Source organism: Rhinoraja longicauda, chromosome 24 (assembly GCF_053455715.1).
Source record: "Rhinoraja longicauda isolate Sanriku21f chromosome 24, sRhiLon1.1, whole genome shotgun sequence".
Classification (NCBI taxonomy): Eukaryota; Metazoa; Chordata; class Chondrichthyes; order Rajiformes; family Arhynchobatidae; genus Rhinoraja; species Rhinoraja longicauda.
Window position 1 is genome coordinate 12,373,697 of NC_135976.1, and position 26,552 is coordinate 12,400,248.

Below are 26,552 nucleotides of genomic sequence, written 5' to 3' on the forward strand. Positions count from 1 at the left end.
AAATTTTGTAACTGGCATCAAAATAAATCTGCCTGAAATTATTCCCTAGCCAATTTTGCCATACATTTTCAGCCAAAATAAATGATAATATCTTTTCCACATTCCATATTTGTCAAATGCATCTTACAGGACAAATGTAAATGGCAGTAAGACCAACAAATTACATGGGAAGATCAGATAAGAAAGGAGCGATTCAACCCAAAATGTGGCTTCAAAATGAGCTCAATCTCAAGTCATGCTTTGGTTTCAAATTTACAGCGTAAGGTGAATTGGATGAACAACTAGGTAAGTGTCTGAAGAAGGGTCCAGACCCAAAACACCAGCTACACGTCTCTTCCAGAGCTGCCGTCTCACCTGATGAGTTACTACATCACTTCGTGCTTTGCTTTTTGTAAACCAGCACCTGCAGTTCCTTGCAATTCAAAACTAAGGAGGTGTACTTAAGACTGCATTGCAATACCAAGTATCAAACGATCAAGACAATTATTTTATTTCAATGAATGATTTCACAGTTATTGGTCTGGGGATGTGATGAGTGGATACATCAGTCCCACAGTGGAACAGTTGGCCTGTTCTTAGGGAAGATTAAAATGTGAGGGGAAAGACTCCCTGAGGGAAGTGTGAAACTTGCCACAGAATTGAGCAGAGAGAGAGAGAGAGAGAGAGAACATGTAGTGTAAGAAAATAACTGCCGATGCTGGTACAAATCGAAGGTATTTATTCACAAAATGCTGGAGTAACTCAGCAGGTCAGGCAGCATCTCAGGAGAGAAGGAAACCTCAAGAGAGGAGAGAGCATAGTGTTTCAATGACAGGAAACACCAATTCTTCTGCTCACGTTGGGGCGATATTTTGAACTTACTGACTGTTTCCTTCCTCTGCTGAACCTCATGTGGTGTACGGTGAAGGAGCCCACATTTGCCTAGATCCCTCTGTAACAAAGTGGGCAACCTGCTTCTCTGATTGTGTGTGTGGAGTCATCCCTGTCATCGGATCCAAGACCATACTAGTGTTAAAGAGGACTATGGCACGGCAGATTAGGCAAAGGTGAAGTTAACCCCTCTAATATAAAATTATGCTAGTGCTATAGTCCCTACATATCCAAAAACCTCTTAAATGTCACTATTGTACCACTATAGACACAAAATGCTTGAGTAACTCAGCAGGACAGGCAGCATCTCTGGTGGGGAGGAATGGGTGATGTTTTGGGTTGAGACTTTTCTCCAGAGATGCTGCCTGTTCCACTGAGTTACTCCAGCATTTTGTGTTTATCTTTGGTGTAAACCAGCATCTGCAGTTCCTTCCCACATTATTGTATCCACCTCCACCACCACCCCTAACAGAGCTTTCCAGGCACCTACTGCTATCTGTGTACAATAACTTGTCTTTTATGGAACTGATGATGACTGTCTGATTCCCACTGCTGACGACGACTGCCCTTCTACATTTGCAATGGAATACTTTTTTGCTAGCATGCCCAAGGTATCCAAATAGCGACCACCTAAGGCACTGACAAAGTTACAAAGTATGCCGGCTCCTTCTTTGTCCCCCCCCCTCCCCACAGCGGTTCCCCCACGCCAGGTCTTCCATTGTCCATTGTTCTCCCTCCCATTCCCTGTTCACCTCCGGTGCAGTCCCTCACCCCATGGTTTAGAGAGAGTGGTCTGTTTGGCAGCTCCCCGAGCCATAGGTTGCAGCGGACCAGGATGAGGACATTGACGGGGTGGTCTACAGATGAAGGCTGATGGGCCTGCACGAAGAAGCATTTGGTGTAACTGTAGGCCTGCCCCGGAGTACATGTGCAATATCAGGGTTCTGTGATCCAACCTTGAACCAGGCTTTTGATGGAGCTTGGAGCCCACCCTGTCCAGCATGGAAAATCTGCCCTGGTCTCTCCTAATATTTGCCGATCCAACCATCGCGAGGTGCGTGTCGGCAGAAGTCAGCCACTAACCTTTCTGATGATCTGGCCTGGGTTTTTTTTTTGGAAGACTGATTTCCTGGACCAACAGCAAGTCAAATTAATCTCCCACTTGCTGAACAATCTGACCAATTTTCACAGTGACGACTATTTCCAAATCTCAGTTTGAGCAGCTTGTTGACCAGATTGGGTTGTCTATCTAATGGCTTCAATGTGATGCCTGGCTGCTGCAGGTGGCTTTTACCGCCAACTGCACCACTTTAACAGGAAATATATCATGACAATCTAGCTTTCGATAGTTTAAAGTTGTACCTTCCTCTTTTCTACACAAGGTGCAGGAGTCTGACAATTGCGACCGCAAGGGTCTGGAACAGCTTCTTGCCAACAACCATCAGGATCTTGAACGTTACAAACACCAACTAAACTATGAACTACGAAGTTTTCATTGCATTACGGACCAGGCTTTTGCTATGCATTATTCGTGTTTCTTTTTCCGAATTTAATGACAATTTTTTTTGGTGTTTATTGTGTTATCTGTGAGTACAGTGTTTTTACAGCCCTCATATGCTGCTGCAAGTAAGAATTTCATTGTGGATAGACATAAAATGCTGGAGTAATTCAGCAGGTCAGGTAGCATCTGTGGAGAAAAGGAATAGGTGACGTTTCGGGTCGGAACCTTTCTTCAAACCCTTCAGGTTCTGACCCGAAATGTCACCTGTTCCTTTTCTCCACAGATGCTGCCTGACCCGCTGAGTTACTCCAGCATTATGCGTCTATCTTTGGTATAAAGCAGTATCTGCAGTTCTTTCCTACGCAATAATTTTATTGTTCTGTTTTCAGTATATATGACAATTAAACACTCTTCACTCTTGAGTCTTCTACCTGCCCCTTCACCACATCATGTCCTGTTTGATTTTATCTCTCATGCTCAAAGGTATTTATTCACAAACTGCTGGAGTAACTCAGCAGGTCAGGCAGCATCTCTGGAGAGAAGGAATGGGTGACGTTTCGGGTCTCTCCAGAGATGCTGCCTGACCTGCTGAGTTACTCCAGCAGTTTGTGAATAAATACCTTCGATTTGTACCAGCATCTGCAGTTATTTTCTTATACTTGTCTCCCATGCTTGTTTTTTGTATAAAATTCATGTATAACTCTCCAGTTATATTCCAGAACAATGTTATGGGAGGTTGACCATTATATTAAAATCTTTGTCATTTTTAAAGAAAATGTGTAGTTACAATGGACATTTACGCAAAATACTTTGCTTATTTCCGCAATGACATAGTATTTTTGAAATTCATACAGTTTTTATGAGTAATTCATGAGTAATTACCACCTCATATTTCATATTGCTGACATCCTTGCTCTCACATTTACTTAGACTTATTCTCACTCCTATTGTGAATACATGCTCAGTTACATCACAGGAATTGTTTTAGACACCCCAGAAAAAAATTGACTCCAAAAAAAGCATTTGACACAAAAGGAATCAAGTTTAATACTTAAAATGTTCGTGATCAGATACTCATGACAGCCCTATTTAATCAATAAACAGTGGACAACAGATAGTTCATTAGTAAAATATTCAATTCACTCCATTTACATCGATAATAATGGATGCATATTGTTCTTATAAATTGTTTGCATCTACCCTTAAATCACTTGTTGCGAAGTGCAATCACATCCGATTTTGACTCTGAAGTTTCAAAATGTAGTTAAATTAATAAGAATCCCAACAAGTGATATTGGATAGCATTATAAAAATTAACAAAATGAAAGTTAATGAAAGCACAGACTACAAATGAAACTACTGCAACGGACAAATGTCAAAGGTTGATAAATCATGAGGTCATGCATCACTGCTGGACTGCATGAGGAAGGGAGGGTGTTTTAAGGGACTCAACAGGACTGATGGAATTAGATGTCAGGAGAGAGCACTCATCCATACTAGATGAATTACATGATTTCCTCGTATGGTCGACATACTGAGAGTACTTACCTCATAAACCTGAAAAAAAGTTTTGTGTCAGCATGGGAGGAAAAACAAAGCAATACTTGTTACCTTTCTATGCCGTTTACAAATCTTCTAATTTTTGGATAATGAAATTAAAATTGTCTAATGTCATCTCAATTGTATACTGCTTAATTATTAATAATCTCTATCCACCAGGGTGGTACGGTGGCGCAGCGGTGGAGTTGCTGCCTGAGAGCACCAGAAACCCGGGTTCGATCCTGATTACGGGTGCTGTCTATACGGAGTTTGTACGTTCTCCCTATGACTGCGTGGGTTTTCCCCGGGTGCTCAAGGTTCCTCCCACACTCCAAAGACCTACAGGTTTGTAGGTCAAAACTATAAATTGCCCCTTGTGTGTAAGATAGTGCTCGTGTATGGGGAGCGCTGGTCAATAGACAATAGGTGCAGGAGGAGGCCATTCGGCCCTTCGAGCCAGCACCGCCATTCAATGTGATCATTGTTGTACTTCGTGGTGGCTGATCATTCTCAATCAGTACCCCGTTCCTGGCTTCTCCCCATACCCCGTGACTCCGCTATCCTTACGAGCTCTATCCAGCTCTCTCTTGAATGCATTCAGAGAATTGGCCTCCACTGCCTTCTGAGGCAGAGAATTCCACAGATTCACAACTCTCTGACTGAAGAAGTTTTTCCTCATCTCAGTTCTAAATGGCCTACCCCTTATTCTTAAACTGTGGCCCCTGGTTCAGCACGGACGTGGTGGGCCGAAGGGCCTGTTTCCGTGCTGTACTTTTCTGTGTTCTATATTATTTATGCTTTCCTATTTTCCCAGTGTCACATCATTCTAGATAAATCTAGAAATACTTGCATGGAAGACAATATTTTAATGACTTCTGTGTAATAATGTATTGGATATACATATGAACCATTTTTGGTCATGAAGGTTACATTTAACTGTATCAACGTAACATGTAAATTAGGAAGTAATGTTAGGGTGGTACAGTGGAGCAGAGGTAGGGTTGCTGCCTTACAGTGCCAGAGACCATGGTTCGTTCTGACTTTCGGTGCTGTCTGTACAGAGTTTGTACGCTCTCCACGCGACCATGTGGCTTTTCTCCAGCGGCTCCCATTTCCTCCCACATGTTTTCAGGTTTGTAAGTTAATTGGCTTCTGTCTATTGTCCCTGGTGTGTATGATAGAACCAATGTATGGGTGAGCGTTGGTCGGCACGGACTCGGTGGGCCGAAAGGCCTGTATCCACCTTGGATCTATCTCTAAACTAAATGACTGCTTAATTTTGACGTCTTGTCATTTTGTCATCTTGCATTACAGAAGTGAAATACAAGCGTAAAGTTGAATGCATTGCATGAACTGTGCCACTACATCACATTGGACCATCATAGAACTGAACACATAACCTACCCAGCTTTTCTTCTTCTTCTTTTTGGCATCAGCATCTTTACCACTCCCAATGCTGGAGTGGCTTGTAATGCTATTGAGGCTGGAAATACTGTCTGATGAATTCTGCCGCTTGATACGCAATTCTGTAAATAAGACAACTTGGTTTAGGTCAAGTCAATTTCACCGTCATATTCGCAAGTACGGTAAGGTGCAGATACAATTTTTAAAAGTCTTGCGTAGTGCACATACTGGTTTAAACCGAAGACAGACACAAACAGCTGGAGAAACTCAGCGGGTCAGGCAGCATCTCTGGAGAGAAGGAATAGGTGACGTTTTGGGTCGAGAGCCTTCTTCAGACTGAGTCAGGGGAAAGGGAAATGAGAGATGTAGATGGCGATGTAGAAAGATATAGAACTAATGAATGAAAGAAAAGCAAAAAAAGTGATGATAATAAAAAGGAAACAGGCCATTGTTAGCTGTGTGTTAGGTGAAAACAAGCACAGATAATGAGGCTCGACAAACAACTTTGAAGCTGGTATAGCTTGCAGTTATTGCCAGCTGGCCAAGTCATTGGATATTTTTAAAGCGGAGGATGGCAGGTTCTTGATTAATAAGGGTTTCAAACAGAGAGTCATAAGTTTATAAGTTCAAGGAGCAGAATTAGGCCATTCGGCCCATCAAGTCTACTCCGCTATTCGATCATGGCTGATCTATCTTTCCCTCTCAACCTTATACGCACTCCTGTCTTCTCCCCATACACCCTGACACCCTTACCAATCAAGAATCGCGGGGCTTGGGTCGGCCCGCTGTGGACCTTTCACCGTCCGGCGAGGCCTGGAACGTGGCAACTTCAACAGCCTGACCGCGGGGGAAGATGGCAGGGGAAGAGAAAAGACATTCTGGCCTTCCATCACAGTGAGGAGGTGACTGGAGGAGACTCACTGTGATGGATGTTTCTTTTTTTTTTGTGTTGGTTTGTGAATTGTGTGTGAAATAGCTTCTTTTTTTTATTGCCCTTATTGTTGGACTGTGGGTGACACTTTCATTTCATTGCACATCTTGTATGTGTATGTGACAAATAAACTTGACTTGACTTGAATCTGTCATTTCAAGCCTTACAAATATCCACTGACGGCCTCTACAGCCATCCATGGCAATGAATTCCACAGATTCACCATCCTCTGATTCAAACAGGTAGGATCAAAAGGTAAATGTAGAATGCAAGATGTGTTTGGCTGCAATTGTCTTTATGAATGATAAACATCTATATATCTGTACTCCCTGTGGTGGAGGGAAAGGCCATAAAATGTTGAACTACAACTGTGCTCCCACAACAGTATTGGAACTGATCCTCCTTTGTCAAAGAGCAACATCACTGTTACAATCATATAAAATGGTGCAACTTTTTTTTTAAATTGCTCAATAGCAATGGAAAATGAAAGTCACACAACAGCAGGATATACAATTGATTATATGTTTTCAAGCAAAAAAAAAATCATATTTTCATTCTGAGGTTAACAAATTTTACATGCAAAATAGCTATTAAATTCTAGCTAAACTGTGAAGCCAATAAAATATGTGGGTGGCATCTTGTCCCTAATTGCTATGAACTTCCCAGTTATTTACAGACAATGTTCAACTCAGTTTTTATCATATTTGTCCTATTCTCTAAGTGTTGATTTTGTTCTTGTTCCCACTGAGTTCCACAACTGGACAACTGCTTGCCTTAAGCTGGTGCTTTTGCTTACATCTTTGTGCTTCCTTTCAAGACTCTTAGGGCATTGCAAAGTGTTGCTTTCTTTCTGTAGGTCACGCTTAATGTTATTGAATAATTTGATCAACACAACGTGGGGCGGCGTGGTGGCGCAGCGGTAGAGTTGCTCCCTGACGGCACCAGAGACCCGGCCGGGTGAGATCCTGACTATGGGTGCTGTCAGTGCGGAGTTTGTACCTTCTCCCAGTGACTGCCTGGGTTTGCCTCGGGTGATCAGGTTTCCTCCCACATTCCAAAGATGTACAGGTTTGTATGTTAATCGGCTTCAGTAAAAATTGTGAAATGCCCCTAGTGTGGGGATAGCGCTAGTGTACGGGAATCGCTGGGACTCAGTGACTGAAGGGCCTGTTTCTGCACTGTATCTCTAAACTGATCTCCATGTTCTCCTGAAATGTCATCTATCCGTGTTCTCCAGAGATAATATCTGACCCGTTGAGTTACTCCAGCACTTTGTCTCTGTTTTTTTGTAAACCAGCCTCGACCCGAAACGTCACCCATTCCTTCTCTCCCGAGATGCTGCCTGACCTGCTGAGTTATTCCAGCATTTTGTGAATAAATCGATTTGTACCAGCATCTGCAGTTATTTTCTTATACTGCAGTTCCTGATGTCCGCCATTTTTTTTTCATTCGTGTTTAGGATTAGGCAAGACATTTGTCCTCGGTTATGTACTGAACACACATTAAAGTTACAATGGAGTTTTGTTCTGTTGCTTCTGAAATTCATATAGTCTAGACGTCAGGTAGCTTATGCAATCATCACACAGTGATTTGGAGAAGTTTACAGTGAATAAGGGTTATGTGAGGAGAGGGGATGACTAGAATTAAAGAGATACGACTGTTCAAAGAACATTTGGCTAGAAACAGTTCAAAAGCTTAAGAACATCCAGTTTTTAAATTAATGAGAGTTACCTTTGGGTGTTAAGTCTGGGTTGTTCAAGGCTCCTTGTATAACAGCTTGTGCTTCAGCATTCTTTTTGTGCAACATATCAATAGTTTCTTTAAGATCAAATAACTCCGAGTCCTATTTGAAGTTAAGACAACAAGACTTAAGCAAAAAACTTAATCTCTAGCAAAATATATCACTGTAAGCAAACAAGAAAACAGTACTAAAATGATTCTCTCATAAAAGGCTAATGTGGTCATCCTAGCACACAATATCTTTTAACACAGTTTAAGAATAAGGGGTAGGCCATTTAGAACAGAGATGAGGAAAAACTTTTTCAGTCAGAGAGTTGTAAATCTGTGGAACTCTCTGCCTCAGAAGGCAGTGGAGGCAAATTCTCTGAATGCATTCAAGAGAGAGCTAGATAGAGCTCTTAAGGATAGCGGAGTCAGGGGGTACGGGGAGAAGGCAGGAACAGGGTACTGATTGAGAATGATCAGCCATGATCACATTGAATGGTGGTGCTGGCTCGAAGGGCCGAATGGCCTACTCCTGCACCTATTGTCTATTGTAAAGCACCAAATCTGGGCAATGTATGAATATATTGTGGCGGCGCCTAACGGCAGCGGCTGACTAGCAGTCTGTCCGTCTTTTTTTTGTTGAGTGTCGGTGTTGGGATGATTTTTATATATATTTTTTTGGTTGTGTATGTGTGGGAGGGGGTGGTGGTGTGTGGGGGGTGGGTGTGGGTGGGTGGGTGTGGGGAACTTTTCTCTTCCTCACGGCGCGGGGTGCGGCTCGGCTGCGGGGCCTAACATCCCCCGGTGCGGCTCGGCCGCTGGACTTTACATCCCGGTGAGGCTTGGCCGCTGGACTTACATCGCCCGGTGCAGCTCGGCTGCGGGGCTTAACACCGCCCGGTGCAACTCGGCTGCGGGGCTTAACACCGCCCGGTGCAACTCGGCTGCGGGACTTTACATCGCCCGGTGCAGCTCGGCTGCGGGGCTTAACATGGCCCGGTGCAACTCGGCTGCGGGACTTTACATCGCCCGGTGCAGCTCGGCTGTGGGGCTTAACACCGCCCGGTGCAACTCGGCTGCGGGACTTAACACCGCCCGGTGCGGCTCGGCTGCGGGACTTTTCACCGCTGGTGCGGCTCGGCTGCGGGACTTTTCACCGCTGGTGCGGCTCGGCTGCGGGACTTTTCACCGCTGGTGCGGCTCGGCTGCGGGACTTAGCTGCGCAAGGCTTGGTCGCGGGCCTTTCATCGCCCGGTTCGGCCGCGAGACGTTTCAGCGCCCGGTGCGGGGACTGTGCGGGTCGGTCGGGGACGAGCTGTCTGTCCGTGGGCGTGGGGAAGAGAGGGGAAGTTTTGTTGCCTCCATCACAGTGAGGGGGTGTTTGGAGTCACTGTGATGGACGTTTGTGTTGGGGTTATGTGTCTTGTGTTCTTTTTTTTTTCTATGACTGCTATGTAGTTTCGTTCGGTACTTCGGTACCGAACGACAAATAAAGCTCTGTTATACCTGTTATACCTGTTATACCTGTTATAAATAATGCAATTCCTACATGTAAATTTTAAAATATAATTTTTAACTTTTAGTTTAATTTTAGAAACACAGCATGGAAACAGGCTCTTCACCCCACCAAATCCACACCGACCATCGATCACCCTTTCACACTAGTTCTAAGTTATCCCACTTTTGCATCCACTTCCTACACCTTAGAGCAATCTACAGACAGTACTTAATCTACAAATCCGAAAGTCTCTGGATGTGGGAGGAAACTGGAGCACCTGAAGGAAACCCACATAGTTAGGATTGAACCCAGGTCTCTGGCGATGTGGGGCGGTAATTCTACCAGATGCGCCACTATGCCGGCCTTAAAAGACTGGAGGCAGAATGAATTCCTGATCCCTGATTCGAATCGATTCCTGACATTACCTTTATTGTAAGAGTAGAGCAACCCCAACCAATTTCTATCTGACTTCTAGAACTTCGCAGACTAAAATTTAAAAGTTTATAACATTGATTATAACATATGATGACATGTGACTTCTTTTCTGGGGAAACCCAGTAAGGGCAGCAGTGGAGTTGCTGCCTTATAACGCCAGGAACCTGTGTTCAATTCTAGCTACGGATGCTGTCTGTATAGAATTTGTACGTTCTCCCTGTGACCTCATGAGTTTTCTCCGGGTGCTCCGGTTTCCTCCCACACTCCAAAGACTTACAGGTTTGTAGATTAATTGGCTTCGGTAAAATTGTAAATTGTCCCTAGTGTGTGTGTGTGTGTGTGTATAGGATTGTGTTTGTGTGCGGGGAATGCTGGTCGGCGTGGACTCGTGGGCTTTAGGGCTTGTTACTGCGCTGTATCTCTAAACTAAACTAAACACATAGTTTCTCCCTTCTGAATGGAGTTTTCTCTCTCCATATTAATATTAGATCCTACTTCTCAATCATAAATGCCACCTTCACACATCTTGCAGAGCATTATCATTCTTGTAATGAATCGTCTGCTTTCTGCACCCTGGTAAAGCAACAATTCCTGTTGTCGACCATCTGCCAAAATGATAGAACAGATGGCAATTTTTCATTGATTTCTTTTCCTCCTTCTCAGTTCACTCCCACACGTTGAGTTAGTGACTGGGTTCAAAATGTACCTTACTTATGTGGAACGCAATAATATATGATGACTGTATGATTACACAGAGAGTGAAAGGTGCTTGGAGCACACCAAATGGGAAAATGCCAGAAGCAGATACTATAAAAATACCATTTAAGAGTCTTTTAGACAGGGATGTGAATGGGTAGGGAACAGAGGGATATGAGGATCTTTTTCGACACTGGTGGCATCAGCCATTTTAGTTTAGAGATACAGCGCGGAAAGAGGCCCTTTGGCCCACCGGGTCCGCGCCGACCAACGATCCCCGCACATTAACACTATCCTACACCCACTAGGGACAATTTTTACATTCACCAAGCCAATTAACCTACAAACCTGTACGTCTTTGGAGTGTGGGAGGAAACCGAAGATCTCGGAGGAAACCCATGCAGGTCACGGGGAGAACGTACAAACTCCGTACAGACAGCACCCATAGTCAGGATCGAACCCGGGTCTGCGGCGCTGCATTCGCTGTAAGGCAGCAATTCTATCGCTGCGCCACCGTGCCGCCCGGAGTGGTCGGCTGGAGCAGCAGCATCTCAACTGCTGACAGGAAGAGACTTGATAAACTGATCAAGAAGGCCAGCTCTGTTCTGGGATGCCCCCTCGACTCAATGCAGGTGGTGGGAGAGAGGAGGATGATGGCAAAGCTAACATCGCTGCTGGACAATGACTCCCACCAAATGCAGGACACTGTCACTGCACTGAGCAGCTCCTTCAGTGACAGATTTCTTCACCCCAAGTGTGTGAAGGAGGGATATCGAAGGTCCTTCCTTCCTGCTGCTGTCAGACTGCACAATCAGTGCTGCTCCAAGTAGACCAGTAAATAAAGATAATTATCTTTATTGTATTTATAATGAATGCTTATATATTTTTGCTATCCACTTTGCTGCTGTAACCCTGCAAATTTCCCCGTTGTGGGACGAAAAAAGGATTATTATTATTATTGAACCATGTACAGGCAGATTAGTTTAAATTGGCATTATGTCCCTGTGCTGTACTGTTCTATGTTCTGCATTGTACATTGCCTATTCTCACATTAATAACAGATGTCATAGAATCGGCATTTATTAAGATATGGCTTGATTTGGTCCACAATTCACCACAGTTGGGATCACACCCACCTTTTGTTCTGCAGTCGTAGCAAGATTCTGTAGACGAGACGTCATGTTGGTCAAACTTTGCTCAAATGCTGCCACAAGATGAGACTGAAAATGAGGACAAAAAGCATCAAGCAAAATGGCAATCTTTTATTATATTTTGTCTGTTTTTAAGGTTGGTTCACAAAAGCCCAGAAACAATTGTACGATGATGACACATGTTCATTACTAAATTAGTGCATAGTTTAAGTCAGGCCAATTGAATTTCATGCTACAACGTAATCGAAAGTAATGTACAGGTAGACACAAAATGCTGCAGTGACTCAGCAGCTCAGGCTGCATCTCCAGATAACAAGAATAGGTGGTGTTTCGGGGCGAGACAAGATTGTCTTGTGAGCTCGATGCTGAACTATCAGGATCAGAAAAGTCGTTTAGCAGATTTTTAGAGAATACTGTGAGAATATTTACAGGGTGGCAGAGCAGCACAGTGGTAGAGTTGCTGCCTTACAGCGCCAGGTTTTGATCCTGACTATGGGTGCTGTACGGAGTATAAACGTTCTCCCTGTGACTATGTGGATTTTACCCAGGTGCTCCGGTTTCCTCCCATATTCCAAAGATATGCAGGTTTGTAGGTTAATTGGCTTCTGGAAATTGCCCCTATGTAGGATGGGAAACTAGGATAACATAGACCTCATGCATGGGTGATCATCGGTCGGCATTGACTTGGTGGACCGATGGGCCTGTTTCCCATGCTGTCCCACCAAACAATAAACAAGATCCCTGCATAACTCCAGCCAGAATATCGACCTTCCGCCACAACCTTCTGTCTTCTATGAATAAGCAAAGTTAATTAATTTAGGGCCCTAACAAGCAACAAGGAAAACAATAGCGTTCATGCTATTGTATTATCTAGCTTCAATGGTAGATCACACATTAGGGTACATGATAAAGCAATTGAATGAGGAAGGGTTTATGCATTCTCATGGATGGTGTGGAACCCTGTGATCTGTTCTTTCACTACTTAGGCACTTAGGCAGAGATGCTGCCCGACCCACTGAGTTACTCCAGCTTTTTGTGTCCAACTTCAGTCCTGAACTATTATCTGCCTCACTGGAGCCTCTCGGACTATCTCTAATAATGGACTTTATCTTACACTATACATTATTCCCTTTATCATGCATCTGTACACTGTGGATTTATCGATTGTAATCATGTACAGCCTTTCCGCTGATCGATTAGCGCACCACAAAAGCTTTTCACTGTACCTCGGTACATGTGACAATAAACTAAAGGAACTATCCCTGGCCAGAGCTGTGAGACCAGTGCTAATGCCGTACTAGGCCACAACACTGCACTCACCAAGTTGGTGGTGTTTAAATGTGACACTAAACCAAAGCCCCACCTTCTCTCTCAGGTATAAAGAAAACCTTTTATCGTGCTGTTATAGAGCAGGGAAATTACCCATGTCCTCCTGGCCATTATTAATGGACAACATCATCAAAAAAAAGCTGGTCTAGTCATTATCACATTGCTTTAAGTGAGAGTTTCTTGTGAATAAAATTGTCTGCTGCCATTTCATTGTGAAGGAAAAATAGATCCCTCGGAGGTAAGGCACTTAACTATCCTGAGCCTGAGGCTGAGAGAGGTATCAAATCTATTTTTCAATCATCAAGGGGCAGCGACTGCTCAGAATAGTCACTCTTTCATGAGCTTACTCAGTAGCATGTACTTGCAACAGAAAACCAGTAACAGATGGAGAGAACAAGGTGTTGTTTTATGCCTAGCACCAATGAAGGAAGTACAAAGAAATAACCTACATTTGTAGACAGTTGTGTTGTAAGTGTAGAAACCTTGTCATGTGAAGATTCAAGCTCTCTACGTAGTTTTCGGATATGCTGTAATGAAGAATTCAATATTAACTCCGCTTATTTATACGGCTGCAATTACAACATAGTTTGCAAGCATCTGAATCAAGACACCCTCTTTATTTAATTGAACAAACAAGGTTGTTAAGTGTACCTCTGCCAATTACTGATATAGTGTCAGAGTTGCAGATCTAAAATAAGTTGTAGCTTACATTATCTTGGTGTACAATGTGAATGAGTGACAATGTATTAATTCCTTTGTAAACTCATGTTAATATAATATAATAATAATAATAATAAACATTTATTTTATATAGCGATTTTCCAAGTGCTCAAATACGCTTTACAAAAACAGTCATGACATAAAAACAAACAGACGAACTATCCTGACGGAGAAGCGGCGAACAAATAGCGCCAGCGTCCTCTCACGTCACGGTCCGGCAGTAGACAATTAAGTCAAATATTGTAATTAACCAAGCAACTATTAATTGCCGTGTGACATTGCTACATAGCTATAGATGTTCAACTATCATACCTCTCCTTGGACCTTGTCTTCACTCTGAAAATAATAACAAATAACGATATTTTAAATCCATAAATCAGCTCAAAATTCAAATTACTAATTGTTGATAGAATGGTGTGCAGAATCAAATTTAAAAAAATTGAAAGAGAATATTCAAGTCCCTTTTGTTCTTCCAAACCCATTGTCACTCAAAATGCCGTCATAAGGACTAAAAATGCTGGAATTTTGAGTGAAACTCAGTTTTGTTGTTACTCAGTGGGTCAGGCAGCATCGGTGGATGACTTGGATTGGCAAAATTTCAAGTCGTCAGATGCAGCTTGCTCCCTCCTACTACAATCAATCTGAAGAATGGTCCTGACCCGAAACACCACCTTATCCATTCCCTCCACAGGAATGACAGTGGAACAGCAATGGCAGGAATTTCTGGGCGGAATCCAGAAGATGCAGGATCATTTCATTCCAAAGTGGAAGAAAGATTCTAAGGGTAGTAAGAGGCAACCGTGGCTGACAAGGCAAGTTAGGGATGGAATAAAACTAAAAGAAAAGATGTATAACATCGCAAGGAGTAGCGGGAAGCCAGAGGATTGGGAAACTTTCAAAGGGCAACAGAAGGTAACAACAAGGGCAACACGGGGTGAAAATGTGAAGTACGAGGGTAAGCTGGACAAGAATATAAAGAAGGATAGTAAAAGCTTCTTTAAGTATGTTAAGGGAAAAAGATTAGTAAAGACAAATGTGGGTCCCTTGAAGGCAGAAACAAGTGAAATTATTATGGGGAACAAGGAAATGGCAGAAGAGTTAAACAGGTACTTTCGTTCTGTCTTCACTAAGGAAGACACAAACAATCTCCCAGATGTACTAGAGGACAGAGGAACTGAAAGAAATTTGCATTAGGCAAGAAATAGTATTGGGTAGGCTGATGGGACTGATAAATCCCCAGGGCCTGATGGTCTGCATCCCAGGATACTCAAGGAGGTGCCTCTAGAAATCGTGGAGGCATTGGTGATCATTTTCCAATGTTCCATAGATTCTGGATCAGTTCCTGTGGATTGGAGGGTAGCTAATGTTATCCCACTTTTCACGAAAGGAGCGAGAGAGAAAACGGTAGGAATTTTAGACCAGTTAGCCTGACATCGGTGGTGGGGAAGATGCTGGAGTCAATTATTAAAGAAGTAATAATGGTGCATTTGGATAGCAGTAAAAGGATTGGTCCAAGTCAGCATGGATTTTTGAAGTGGAAATCCTGCTTGACTAATCTTCTGGAATTTTTTGAGGATGTGACAAGCAAAATGGATAAAGGAGAGCTAGTGGATGTAGGGTATCTGGACTTTCAGAAAGCCTTTGATAAGGTCCCACACAGGAGATTGGTGAGCAAAATTAGAGCACATGATGATATTGGGGGTCGGGTATTGACATGGATAGAGAATTGGTTGGCAGACAGGAAACAAAGAGTAGGAATAAACGGGTCCTTTTCAGAATGGCAGGCAGTGGTGAGTGGAGTGGAGCCGGAACTATTTACAATATATATTAATGATTTAGATGATGGAATTAAAAGTAACACTAACAAATTTGCAGATCACACAATGCTGGGTGGCAGTGTGAACTGCAAAGAGAATGCTAGGAGGTTGCAGGGTGACTTGGACAGGTTGAGTGAGTGGGCAGATGCATGGCAGATGCTGTATAATGTTGATATACGTGAGGTTATCCACTTTCGTGGCAAGAACAAGGAGGCAGATTATTATCTCAATGGTGTCAAATTAGGAAAAAGGGAAGTGTAACGAGACCCTGGGTGTCCTTGTACACCAGTTACTGAAAGTAAAACATGCAGGTGCAGCAGGCAGTGAAGAAAGTTAATGGCATGTTGACCTTCATAACAAGAGGATTTGAGTAGAGGAGTAAAGAGGTCCTTCTGCAGTTGTACAGGGCCCTGGTGAGACCACATCTGGAGCATTGTGTGCAGTTTTGGACTCCTAATTTGAGGAAGGACATCCTTGCTATTGAGGCAGTGCAGCGTAGGTTCACGAGGCTAATCCCCGGGATGGCAGGACTGTCATATGAGGAAAGATTAGAAAGACTGGGCTTGTATTCACTGTAATTTAGAAGGATTAGAGGGGATCTTATAGAAACATACAAAATTATAAAAGGACTGGACAAGCTAGATGCAGGAAAAATGTTCCCAATGTTGTAGGAGTCCAGAACCAGGGACCACAGTCTGAATAAAAGGGAGGCCATTTAAAACTGAGATGAGAAAAAATGTTTTCACCCCGAGAGTGGTGAATTTGTGGAATTCTCTGCCACAGAAGGCAGTGGAGGCCAATTCACTGGATGGATTTATGAGAGCTAGATAGAACACTAGGGGCTAGTGGAATCAAGGGATATGGGTAGAAGGCAGGCACGGGTTACTGATTGTGGATGATCAGCTATGATCACAATGCATGGCGGTGCTGGCACGGAGGGCCAAATGACCTCCTCCTATACGTATTTTCTATGTTTCTAGCACTTTATGTATCATTCAATATGCAGTGCAGATATAATCAACAGACCTTCATGGTCAGATCTAGATCCCTCCACGTACAACTGGGACTTGAAAATGGCACCAAACTGGCGGCGCTATATACTGTCTCAGTGTGCTACTGCTATATGTTTGAACTGTGTCTGAGATGCTTATCCAATATGTATCTAAGTGCTTACATATAGTGTTATTTGTACTGAACTGTATACAAAAATGAATTTCACCGTACCTCGGTACATGTGATGAATAAACTACCATGAACAAATGAATCATCCATACATCAAAGACTCCAGGATGACAACAAAAATAATTCAGTTCACTTGACTTTAGGAAAGATGCCCTTCCTTACGGCAGACTGTCACTCACTTGTATCTTCATTGATACATTCATTTCTATATTGATAATTTTTGAACAGCAATTCATTCCCTCATTAAATCTCAGGTCAAGATATTTCAACTGGGTTTCCTCAGATTATGAGGTATATGGAATCAAAGCTGACTTTTAAAATGCAGCTCAAGAGCATCACAGTATGAATTAAAAAACACACAACTTTCAGCTGTCAAATGTAGCTACTTCAGGATAAACAATTTTATCTAAAACTTTTTTTCCCTCTCGAAGCATTCCAATACTTAATTTCCTAAAATTGGACATGTTACTCCACCCATCTACCAATCAAGCCCACCTCACCTGTATCCACCTTTCACTTGCAAGGCTTTGACCTGCCCCTACCTTTCTTTTCCAGCTTTCTCCTCCCTCCTCTCCCATTACTATCTGTCTGAAGAATGGTCCTAATCTGAAAGGTCATCTGTCCATTTCCTCCACAAAATGTCGCCTGACCCATTGAGTTCCTCCAGTACTTTGTGATTTGCTCAAGATTCCAACGCCTGTAGTTCCTGGTGTCTCCGGTTATCTTTCGCACGCAGTTAGCACATTGCAAAAGATTTCGTGAGAATTGCATAATCTTGCGGTCAGCTACACTATTCATTGCTGATAGGAGATTATCTTGCAGCATGGCATCCATTCTCTGCATTGATAAAGTGGGGTGCCTTATCATTGGAAGTCACATGAGAAGTGAGAAGCAATGCAACTGGGAATGTTCAAAATGGTCAATCAAGTCTCCACCTCCCAATCCCAGGCACTCGCACCAGGCTAACATTATTCTTCACAGCTGCAGGTTTGTTCCTTCAAGAAGCACTTCACACCATTCCCACGCCCCCACGTAATGCCGTAAATTTCTTGATCTTATTTGAAAGGAAATGCAAACGTAATCCTCAGGAAAACAATGGCTATGAGGAGATAGACACAAGGTGCTCGAGTAACTCAGCGGGTCAGGCAGCATTTCTGGAGAAAAAGGATATGTGCCGTTCTGAGTCGGGACCCTTCATCAGACTCAAAATCGGAGATGGTGAGAGGAGGGTGGGGTGGGGATGAAAGGTTAAAGGCGAGAAAAGATCAGGAACGTTCAGGGCTGGCAACAAATGGCCTCGGGCAGGGAGGTGCCCTGGTAGGTCCACTGTTGGCTCAGGAAGGTGTGATCTCAATAGGGATACAATGTGGTGCACTGTCTACCAGGGTGGAGGGAAGGTGCAAACGGGGAGGGGGAAGGGGAGGGGAGTGTAAGTAGAAGTTACTTAAAATTAGAGAATTCAAAGCTACTCAAGCAAAATATAGGGTGCTTAGTTTAGAGATACAGCACGGAAACAGGCCCTTCGGCCCACCAAATCCATGCTGACCAGCGCTTCCCATACACCAGTGCTATCCTACACACTAGGGACAATGTACAATTTTTACCACAGCCAATTAACATACAAACCTATACGGCTTTGGAGTGTGGGAGGAATCCAGAGCACCTGGAGAAAACTCATGCGGTCACGGGGAGAATGTACAAAATCTGTACAGACAGCACCCGTAGTCAGGATCGAACCCGGATCTCTGGCGCTGCAAGGCAGCAGCTCTACCGCTGCGCCACCGTGCTGGGGTCCCCCAATTTGTGTGTGGTCTCACTCTGGCAATGGAGGTGGCACAGGGCAGAAAGGTCAGTGTGGGAATGGGAAGGGGAGTTGAAATGACTGGCAACCGAGAGATCCCATAGGCCCAGCTCTTGTAGAGCCCAGATCTGGCTGACACTGTATTGTCTACAACAGCAATATACGGGAAATCTTACAAAGTTTTAGAACAGGCATGATGGATGGAATGGAATCCAGTCTTGTATTACTCTATGGTCTCAAATAAATCGGAATAATGATATATGGGTTCATTACTTCCGTCTTCGGAGGAGCATCTCATCTATAAATCTAAGTGATGTTTGTGCTGGTAAATGTTGCTGCAGGTATCTTGTTGCTGCATTAAGTCATTGATTTGGCTTTAGATAGAAAGCAGATTGATTAAGAATATTGATGTTATGGAGACTAATAAACAGTCCGTGATGTAACTCCACTCTTCAGCACGTTTCATTGTAAATTAAATAGGATATCGATTAGGAAGAACACCAGATATAAAAAGCACAACTAATCTATCCGTCCTCAAAATGATATTAACTAAATATCGTCCAATGTTGCTATTGTGACATAAATCCACAAATGTACATAAATCTTTACATTTAAAATATGATCCGAGAACTTTATAAGAATTAAAACAAGGCTTACCATAGAATGAACCGATGATGTGGTGGAGGCAAGGGAAAGCACTGAGCCATGAACTGCAAAACAGGTGCTCAATCAAATTAATGATCTGATTATTACATTAAAGTACATTTACATTCTCAAAGCAGAATCATCTACCCATAAATTAATACTTGATTGCTGCATCAGGGCCTCATGATGCCAATCACCATGTGTTGCTCAACTTAGACAACTGGAGGGGAACTTGGGCCATGATATGAGCATGTAGAAGGAGAGCTCCTGTCACAGTGTGATCTGACCATTGCTGCATTTACCTGTGAAGCCTGGAAGACATTCCCTCCCTCTGTACCGCGCCCCCCCCCCCCCCCCCCCCCGCCATCTCCAAACTTCCTCCACGCAACCATCTCCCCAAATGGATCTGAATTCCAGCCCTCTTCCACACCCTTGCATGCAATGGCTTCCCCGACCCCTGGTGTCAGTCCTTTCTTCCCCATTCTCCAAGGATGAACGTTGCTTCCTACCATTCCACCCCACCCCAGGTCCCCAAGAACCACAGGTCTGAAGGAGCCTTCATCCATCCTCCTGTTTCCAGCCTTTGGAGAGTGTCAATGCGGTGCATGTTTTTGGTTGGCAACCGAGATCAAAATGACGATGTGCAATTGTATCTTGTAGAAACAAGGAACTCCAGATGCTGGTTTATAAGGCATTTTTACACAAAAAGACACAAAGTGCTGGAATAACTCGGCGGGTCAGGTAGCATCGCTGGAGAGCATGGGAACACATTATTCCCTCCATCATGTATCATGTATTTTGTGCACTGCTCATCATGTATCATGTATTTTGTGCACTGTGGACGGCTCGATTGTAATTGTGCATTGTCTTTCCGCTGACTGGTTAGCACGGAACATGTACATGTGACAATAAACTAAACTCAAACTCAGGTGATGTTTTTGGTTGGGTCCCTTCTTCAATCTGAATAAGTGTCCCAACCCAAAACCTTACCTATCCATGTTCTCCAGAGAAGCTGGTTGACTCGTTGAGTTACTCCATCACTTAGTGTCTTTTTTTACCAATTGAATCTCCACAACCTTTCAGAGTGCCCGGTAATTTACCGGCTTGGCTGTTTTGGCATTTGTCAGGCCACTGCAAAAACACTGGCCTTCTCCGAATAATACCCAAATGCCTTATAAACACATCCATATATCTACATTGGATTTCTTACATCCATCTAACCGAGATGTTTATAATCAGAGATGAAAATTGGCACCACCTACATCAGCGTACTTTTTCCAGCACAATAAGATCTATGTTTACTGGTGTGGCAATAATCTCAAAAAAGTCTACACAAATCAGTCCTTGGAACGTTCCATTGAAACAAGTTACCAATTTTCACTGTCCTTTGCTTTGAGCCCAGCTTGAACCAAACCTGTTTGATTATTTGATCTTTTGTTGGTTTTTCCACAGAAGGCGATCAGTTGCCCCCATGTCCCCCACCCACCATCTAATTAAACCTTGTTATTATATTAAGAAGTTCGCAAGATAACTGTCTACCTTCTAAACTCAACAAATGGTTGATGCAATGTGTGCTGAACAACGTGACACCTTCAGGTTGGTTTGACTCTAGGGAGTCAACTTTGTATCCAAGGTCATTGCAATCTTTTCTGGGCTTCAGAAGGTCCAAGATGGTACAGAGTATTCCAAACAGTCTGACAAACACACATTAAGCAACAATTTCACCTTAAGTAAAGCTTGTAATAAATAACACTCACTGTGCCAGAAATTCTAAATCACCCATATATTTGTCTTTTACCAACATCAAAAGGATTCATTGTGCATTATTCCATTAACGTATTTGTTACTAAGTGTAAGGAAAGCAGCAACCAATTCTAAACAACAACAAAGGGTCTCGACCCGAAACGTCATGCGTTCTTTCTCTCCAGAGATGCTGCCTGTCCCGCTGAGTTACTCCAGCATTTTGTGTCTGCCTTCTGAACAATGAACTTCCATTTACCGAATGGCGATAATGGCAAAAAAGGATAAATCTTTACCTACTTTCGCGACAATTGTGTCATTTACCAACATCAAAAGAATTCATTTTCAAGGGGAAGGAAAAGTCACGCTATTTTATTGTTCTCCTTTTGAGGTAGTTTCTCAAGAGTGAAAATGACGGATCCATTTTGGGTGTTTATTGTGTGACTGGGACATTAAGGGGATGTGGGGAAAGATTTAACATGGAGTTTAAATTTGTGTGGAGGGTTTTGGTTTAATTTACTATACTGCAGCTACATTAGAAACAACTAACACCTTTGAGACACAATCTGCTTCTGGCATTTGATATACAAGTGTCCTCAAGGACTCCCATTGGCAGCATTCTTGTTCTGATTTAGAAGGCTGAGGGGCTAAGTTCCACAAGAGATTTGAACACAAAAATTACGCTGACTCAAGTCACGTACTGAGGACGTGTTACGCATTCTAAGTGCATACTTACAGAGGAGATTTTTAAAATTAAAGTGCTGCTTAAATCAGGTGAAAGCAAAATATTTTGGAACAATATTTAGAAGAAAAGGAGAGTGTTCCTTGGTGTCCTCATCAATTTCCTCAAAATTGATTGATTGCAAGATATAACATGGGTGGTGGGTGTACGGAACAAGCTGCCTGAGGAGGTAGTTGAGGCTGGGACTATCCCAATGTTTAAGAAACAGTTAGACAGGTACATGGATAGGACAAGTTTGGAGGGATATGGACCAAGCACAGGCAGGTGGGACTCGTGTAGCTGGGACATGTTGGCCGGTATGGGCAGGTTGGGCCGAAGGGCCTGTTTCTACACTGTATCACTCTATGACTCTCTGGAAACAGGCCCCTTGGCCCACTGAGTCCATGCCAACCATCGATCACCCATGCACATTAGTTTTATATCATCCAACTTTTACATCCACACCCAACACACTTAGGACAATTTACAGAGGCCAATTAACCTACAAACCTGCACGTCTTTGGGGTGTGGGAAGTAACCAGATCATCCCGAGGAAACCCACATGGTGACAGGGAGAACGTGCAAACTACACAAAGACAGCACCCAAGGTCAGGATCAAACACGGGGAGAGGAAACCAGAGGACCTGGAGGAAATCACGTAGTGACAAGGAGAACGTGCAAACTTCACACAGGCAGCACCCGAGGTCAGGATCGAACCCAATTTTCTGGTGGTGTGAGGCAGTGGCTCTACCAGCTACACTACTGTGCCACCCTCATTCAACATTTCTAAATTACGAGGTAAAACATTAAGACACAATTGTAGGAAAACTAGGTAAAGTTTTTTTTTTTTGGAAGTTTGTTGTGTAGAATTGGTTATACTTTAACAGAAACTATACCCTTCAAAAATACTTCATTGGCTGTAATGTGTTTGCAATGTCCCAATGGGAACCTGAAAAAGTGTTATACACGCCAGTGGTATTAATATTGACTTATCTAACTTCAAGTAACCCCTACACCCTCTCTCTCCATCCCTCCCCCACCCAAGTCACACCAGGTTCCCGTTCTCATCTAGCAAACAGCTAACAATGGCCTGTTCCCTTTATCATCGTTACTTTTTTGCTTATCTTTCATTCATTTGTTCCATATCTCTCTACATCACTGTCTATATCTCTCATTTCCCTTTCCCCTGACTAGTCCGAAGAAGGGTCTTGACCCGAAACGTCACCCATTCCTGCTCTCCAGAAATGCTGCCTGTCCCGCTAAGTTACTCCAGCATTGTGTGTCTATCTTCAGTTTAAACCAGCAGCTGCAGTTCCTTCCTACACATAGTGTCACACATGCTTGTTCTTCTTTCTTTTATTGCTTACGGTTTCGTGGTCTGCACTGAACAATATTTGAGATGATTGCGAGACAGATTTGAAGTCTTGGGTGTTCCCAACAGTTTGCAAACAATTTATTGTCTACACAACTTGGTTACTCTTCGATGTCAGCCTTTTCCAATCTCATACACCATGATCAACTGCATTCTAATTTGTTGTGCTTTTCAGAGTCTATAACTATTTCAATGACCTCTACAAAATCTGAAATTCAACTCAAATACAATAGAAAAGGGAAACAAAAACACAGGTGACAATGAAAGAGAAACCTGTACTCGGTTTTCATGCAATGTTAATACAGAAAGAGTTGTTATTTTAAACCATACGACAAGCTTTGAAAACTTTGAAAAGGCACGTATTGCTTGATTACAAAGGGAAACATGAGCCCCTTATTCCAGGTTATTCAGTAAAACAAAGGTGAATTTTCAAAGCATTTTAACCGACATCTCGCTTCGGGCCAATCTGTTGACAACTGCCGGATAATTTCACAGGACTTTCCAAACTGAAGATTATGGGAATACTGGGGAATATATGACAAGTCATGTTTTTCTTCTTTGCAACACACAGAGGCAGGCATAATATGCCACCCAGTTAACAATCGTATTGAGGTGTAGAAAATCATGAGGGGATACATTGGGTGAATGCACAGCGTCTTTTTACCCAGGGTAGGGGAATCAAGATCCAGAGGACATCGGTTTAAGATGAGAGGGGCAAGATTTAATGGGAATCTGAAGGGCAACTTCTGAACTCAGAGGGTGGTGGGTGTATGGAACGAGCTGCCAGAGGAGGTAGTTGAGGCAGGTACTATAACGAGATTTACAACACACTTGGACATGTACATGCATTGGAAAGTTTAAAAGAGGTATATGGGCCAGACGTGGGCATAGGTCAGGGCACAGAATATAAAGAATATAAAATATAAAGAATTTAAGAATATAGAATATAAAATATAAATGTGCGGCATGGTGGCGCAGCAGTAGAGTGCCTTACAGTGCTTGCAGCGCCAGAGAAGCGGGTTCGATCTCGACCACGGGTGCTGTCTGTACGGAGTTTGCAGTTCTCCCCATGACTGTGTTTGGTTTTCTCCGAGATCTTCGGTTTCTTCCCACACTCCAAAGACGTACAGGTTTGCAAGTTAATTGGCTTGGTACAAATGTAAATTGTCCCAAGTGCATGCAGGATCGTGTAAGTGTACAGGGATCTCTGGTCGGTGTGGACTCGGTGGGCCGCTGTATCTCTGCATTAAACTAAAGGCTAGGGGCATTAAGTGAGTATTGTTTATCATTTACACAATCTACAAGATCAGGTGAAAACTCCACACAGACAGTACCGGATATCAGGACAGAACCTGGGTCTCTGTTGCTCTGAGACACTGACTCTGCCATGAGACACATGGGTCGGCATGGACGAGTTGGGCCGAAAGGCCTGTTTCCATACTGCGTGATTCTATAATTTTAGAAATGTACGGCAATCAAGCAAATCTGACAGAGATTTCTGGCGACGATAGACACAAAATGCTGGAGTAGAACAGCGGGTCAGGCAGGATCTCTGGAGAAAATAGGTGACATTTCGGGTCGAGCGATGGACCACAATGGACCATTGTGGGCTCCTTGGCCATCAGTGCCGGCTTTGATTTGTTCGGCATCTATATTGTTTTGATACCTCTAGTTTCCCTCTCCGCTGACTCTGTCTGAAGGAGGGTCTCAACCCGAAACGTCACCTATTCCTTTTTTCCCAGAGATGCTGCCTGACCAGCTGAGTTACTCCAGGGACTTTGTGTCTATCGTCGGTGTAAATCAGCCTCCGTAGTTCCTTCCGAAAGATTTCTGGCCTTTGGAATCAGTAATCAGTGTGTTTGGGACCGCAGCATGATAACCTATGCACCACAGAAACATTTCAATGCAACTTGAAAGCAATGAATGCATATTTTTAGCCTGGTGGGGCAAGACTTGTCTTCACGAATAACTGCTTTGAAGTTTAACACTGCTAAAGGACCACCACCAGACTTTTCCATCTGTTCTTAATAAATACTGCAGAATTCCACAGGAAGGGAGAAAAAAAATCCCATGAAAGACTACTTTAAACTTTGGTAGAAGTAGTATTTCCTAAAATGTTAATTGTGGCCTCAAGGTAGCTAATCTCAGAGCTATCTGACTAGGATTTGAGGTGGTTATTTCCCCGTTGGGAATTACAGGCTTGTACATTGTAATAAAAAGGCTGAAACATAGCGTCAATAAATGGGAAGTAAATGTAAAGAATAACAAGCAACGCTTAATTCCCCCAATTATCTGAAACGGCCACAGAGAGCCTCGGTGTGACAGAACGAGTCAAATAACGAAATGTTTACCAATCTGAAAATGAAAAGCTACAAAACGCAAAGGAAGACAGTCTGATTGTAAAACAAACTGAGATCAACTTTGAAATAAAAAACCTGTAGTCGTTCAGTGTGTCAGGTAGCATCTCAGGAGGGCATGGAAGAGAGGGGGGAGGGGGAAGAGAAGGGTAGGGTGGGATGGGGCGGGGGCCTGTGGGGTTATTCGTAGGTTAGTTACCTAAAACTGAAGAATTCAATGTTCACACTGTTGGGTTGTAAGCTCCCAATAGTGGAATATGAGGTGCTGTTCCCCCAGTTTGCACGTGGCCTCACTCTGGCAATGGAGGAAGCCCGGGACAGAAAGTTTGCACGTGGCCTCACTCTGGCAATGGAGGAAGCCCGGGACAGAAAGGGTAGCATGGGAATGGGAAGTGAAGTTAAAATGGTTAGCATCCAGGAGATCCAGCAGGCCTCGATGGACCGAGTGCAAGGGTTAAGTGAAACGGTTGCCCAGTCTACACTTGGTCTTGCTGATACGCAGCAGACAAACATAGCAGGAACAGCAAAAGTAGTAGGTGAGGTTAGAGGAGGTGCAAGTGAATCTCTGACTCACCAAGAAGGACTGCTGGGGTCCCTGGATGGATGTGAAGGAGGAGGTACAGGGATAGGTGTTACATCTCCTAGCGGTTGAAAGTACCTGGGGAGGGGATGATTTGGATGGGAAAGGATGCGTGAACCAAGGAGCGGTCTCTGCGGCAGAAAGGCACAAAGGGGTGGGGATGGGAAGGTATGACGGGTGGTGGGATCACGTTGAAGTTGGTGGATATGTCGGCGAATGATGTGTTGGATAGCAGAGGGGTGAAAAGAGAGGACAAGGGGAACTCTATCCTTGTTCCGTCTGGGGGAGGGGAGTGAGAACAGGACCGAGCAGAAGGGACACAGAGGAGCTGTGGGTGAGGGACCCATCTATCACAGCAAAGGGAACCCACGTTTACTGGCTTCTCAACTTTGATTTTACATGAAGACATATAATTCACAAATGTAATTGCAGTACTTGAAGAAGATACCAAACCACGCTGATCCTCTCCTGTTCATTTTCATTTATGGTTATTATTTAGAGCTGGAAGTTATTTCCCAAGGGCACTTGTTCTGAATAG

General features: G+C 43.4%; 1 protein-coding gene across 11 annotated transcripts in view; it reads right to left on the bottom strand.

Moving 5' to 3' along the window:
* Positions 1-26,552, bottom strand: part of LOC144605429 (neuron navigator 1-like) — a 602,839-nt gene that overhangs the window by 65,435 nt on the left and 510,852 nt on the right. For all 11 annotated transcript variants that reach the window (XM_078420673.1, XM_078420677.1, XM_078420676.1 and 8 more), the window contains 6 exons: positions 19,257-19,309; positions 14,112-14,135; positions 13,529-13,606; positions 11,736-11,819; positions 7,977-8,088; positions 5,315-5,436 (listed from right to left, as the gene is read on the bottom strand). In XM_078420673.1, the coding sequence (XP_078276799.1) occupies positions 5,315-5,436; positions 7,977-8,088; positions 11,736-11,819; positions 13,529-13,606; positions 14,112-14,135; positions 19,257-19,309 (473 nt within the window). The remainder of the gene's footprint in view (positions 1-5,314; positions 5,437-7,976; positions 8,089-11,735; positions 11,820-13,528; positions 13,607-14,111; positions 14,136-19,256; positions 19,310-26,552) is intronic.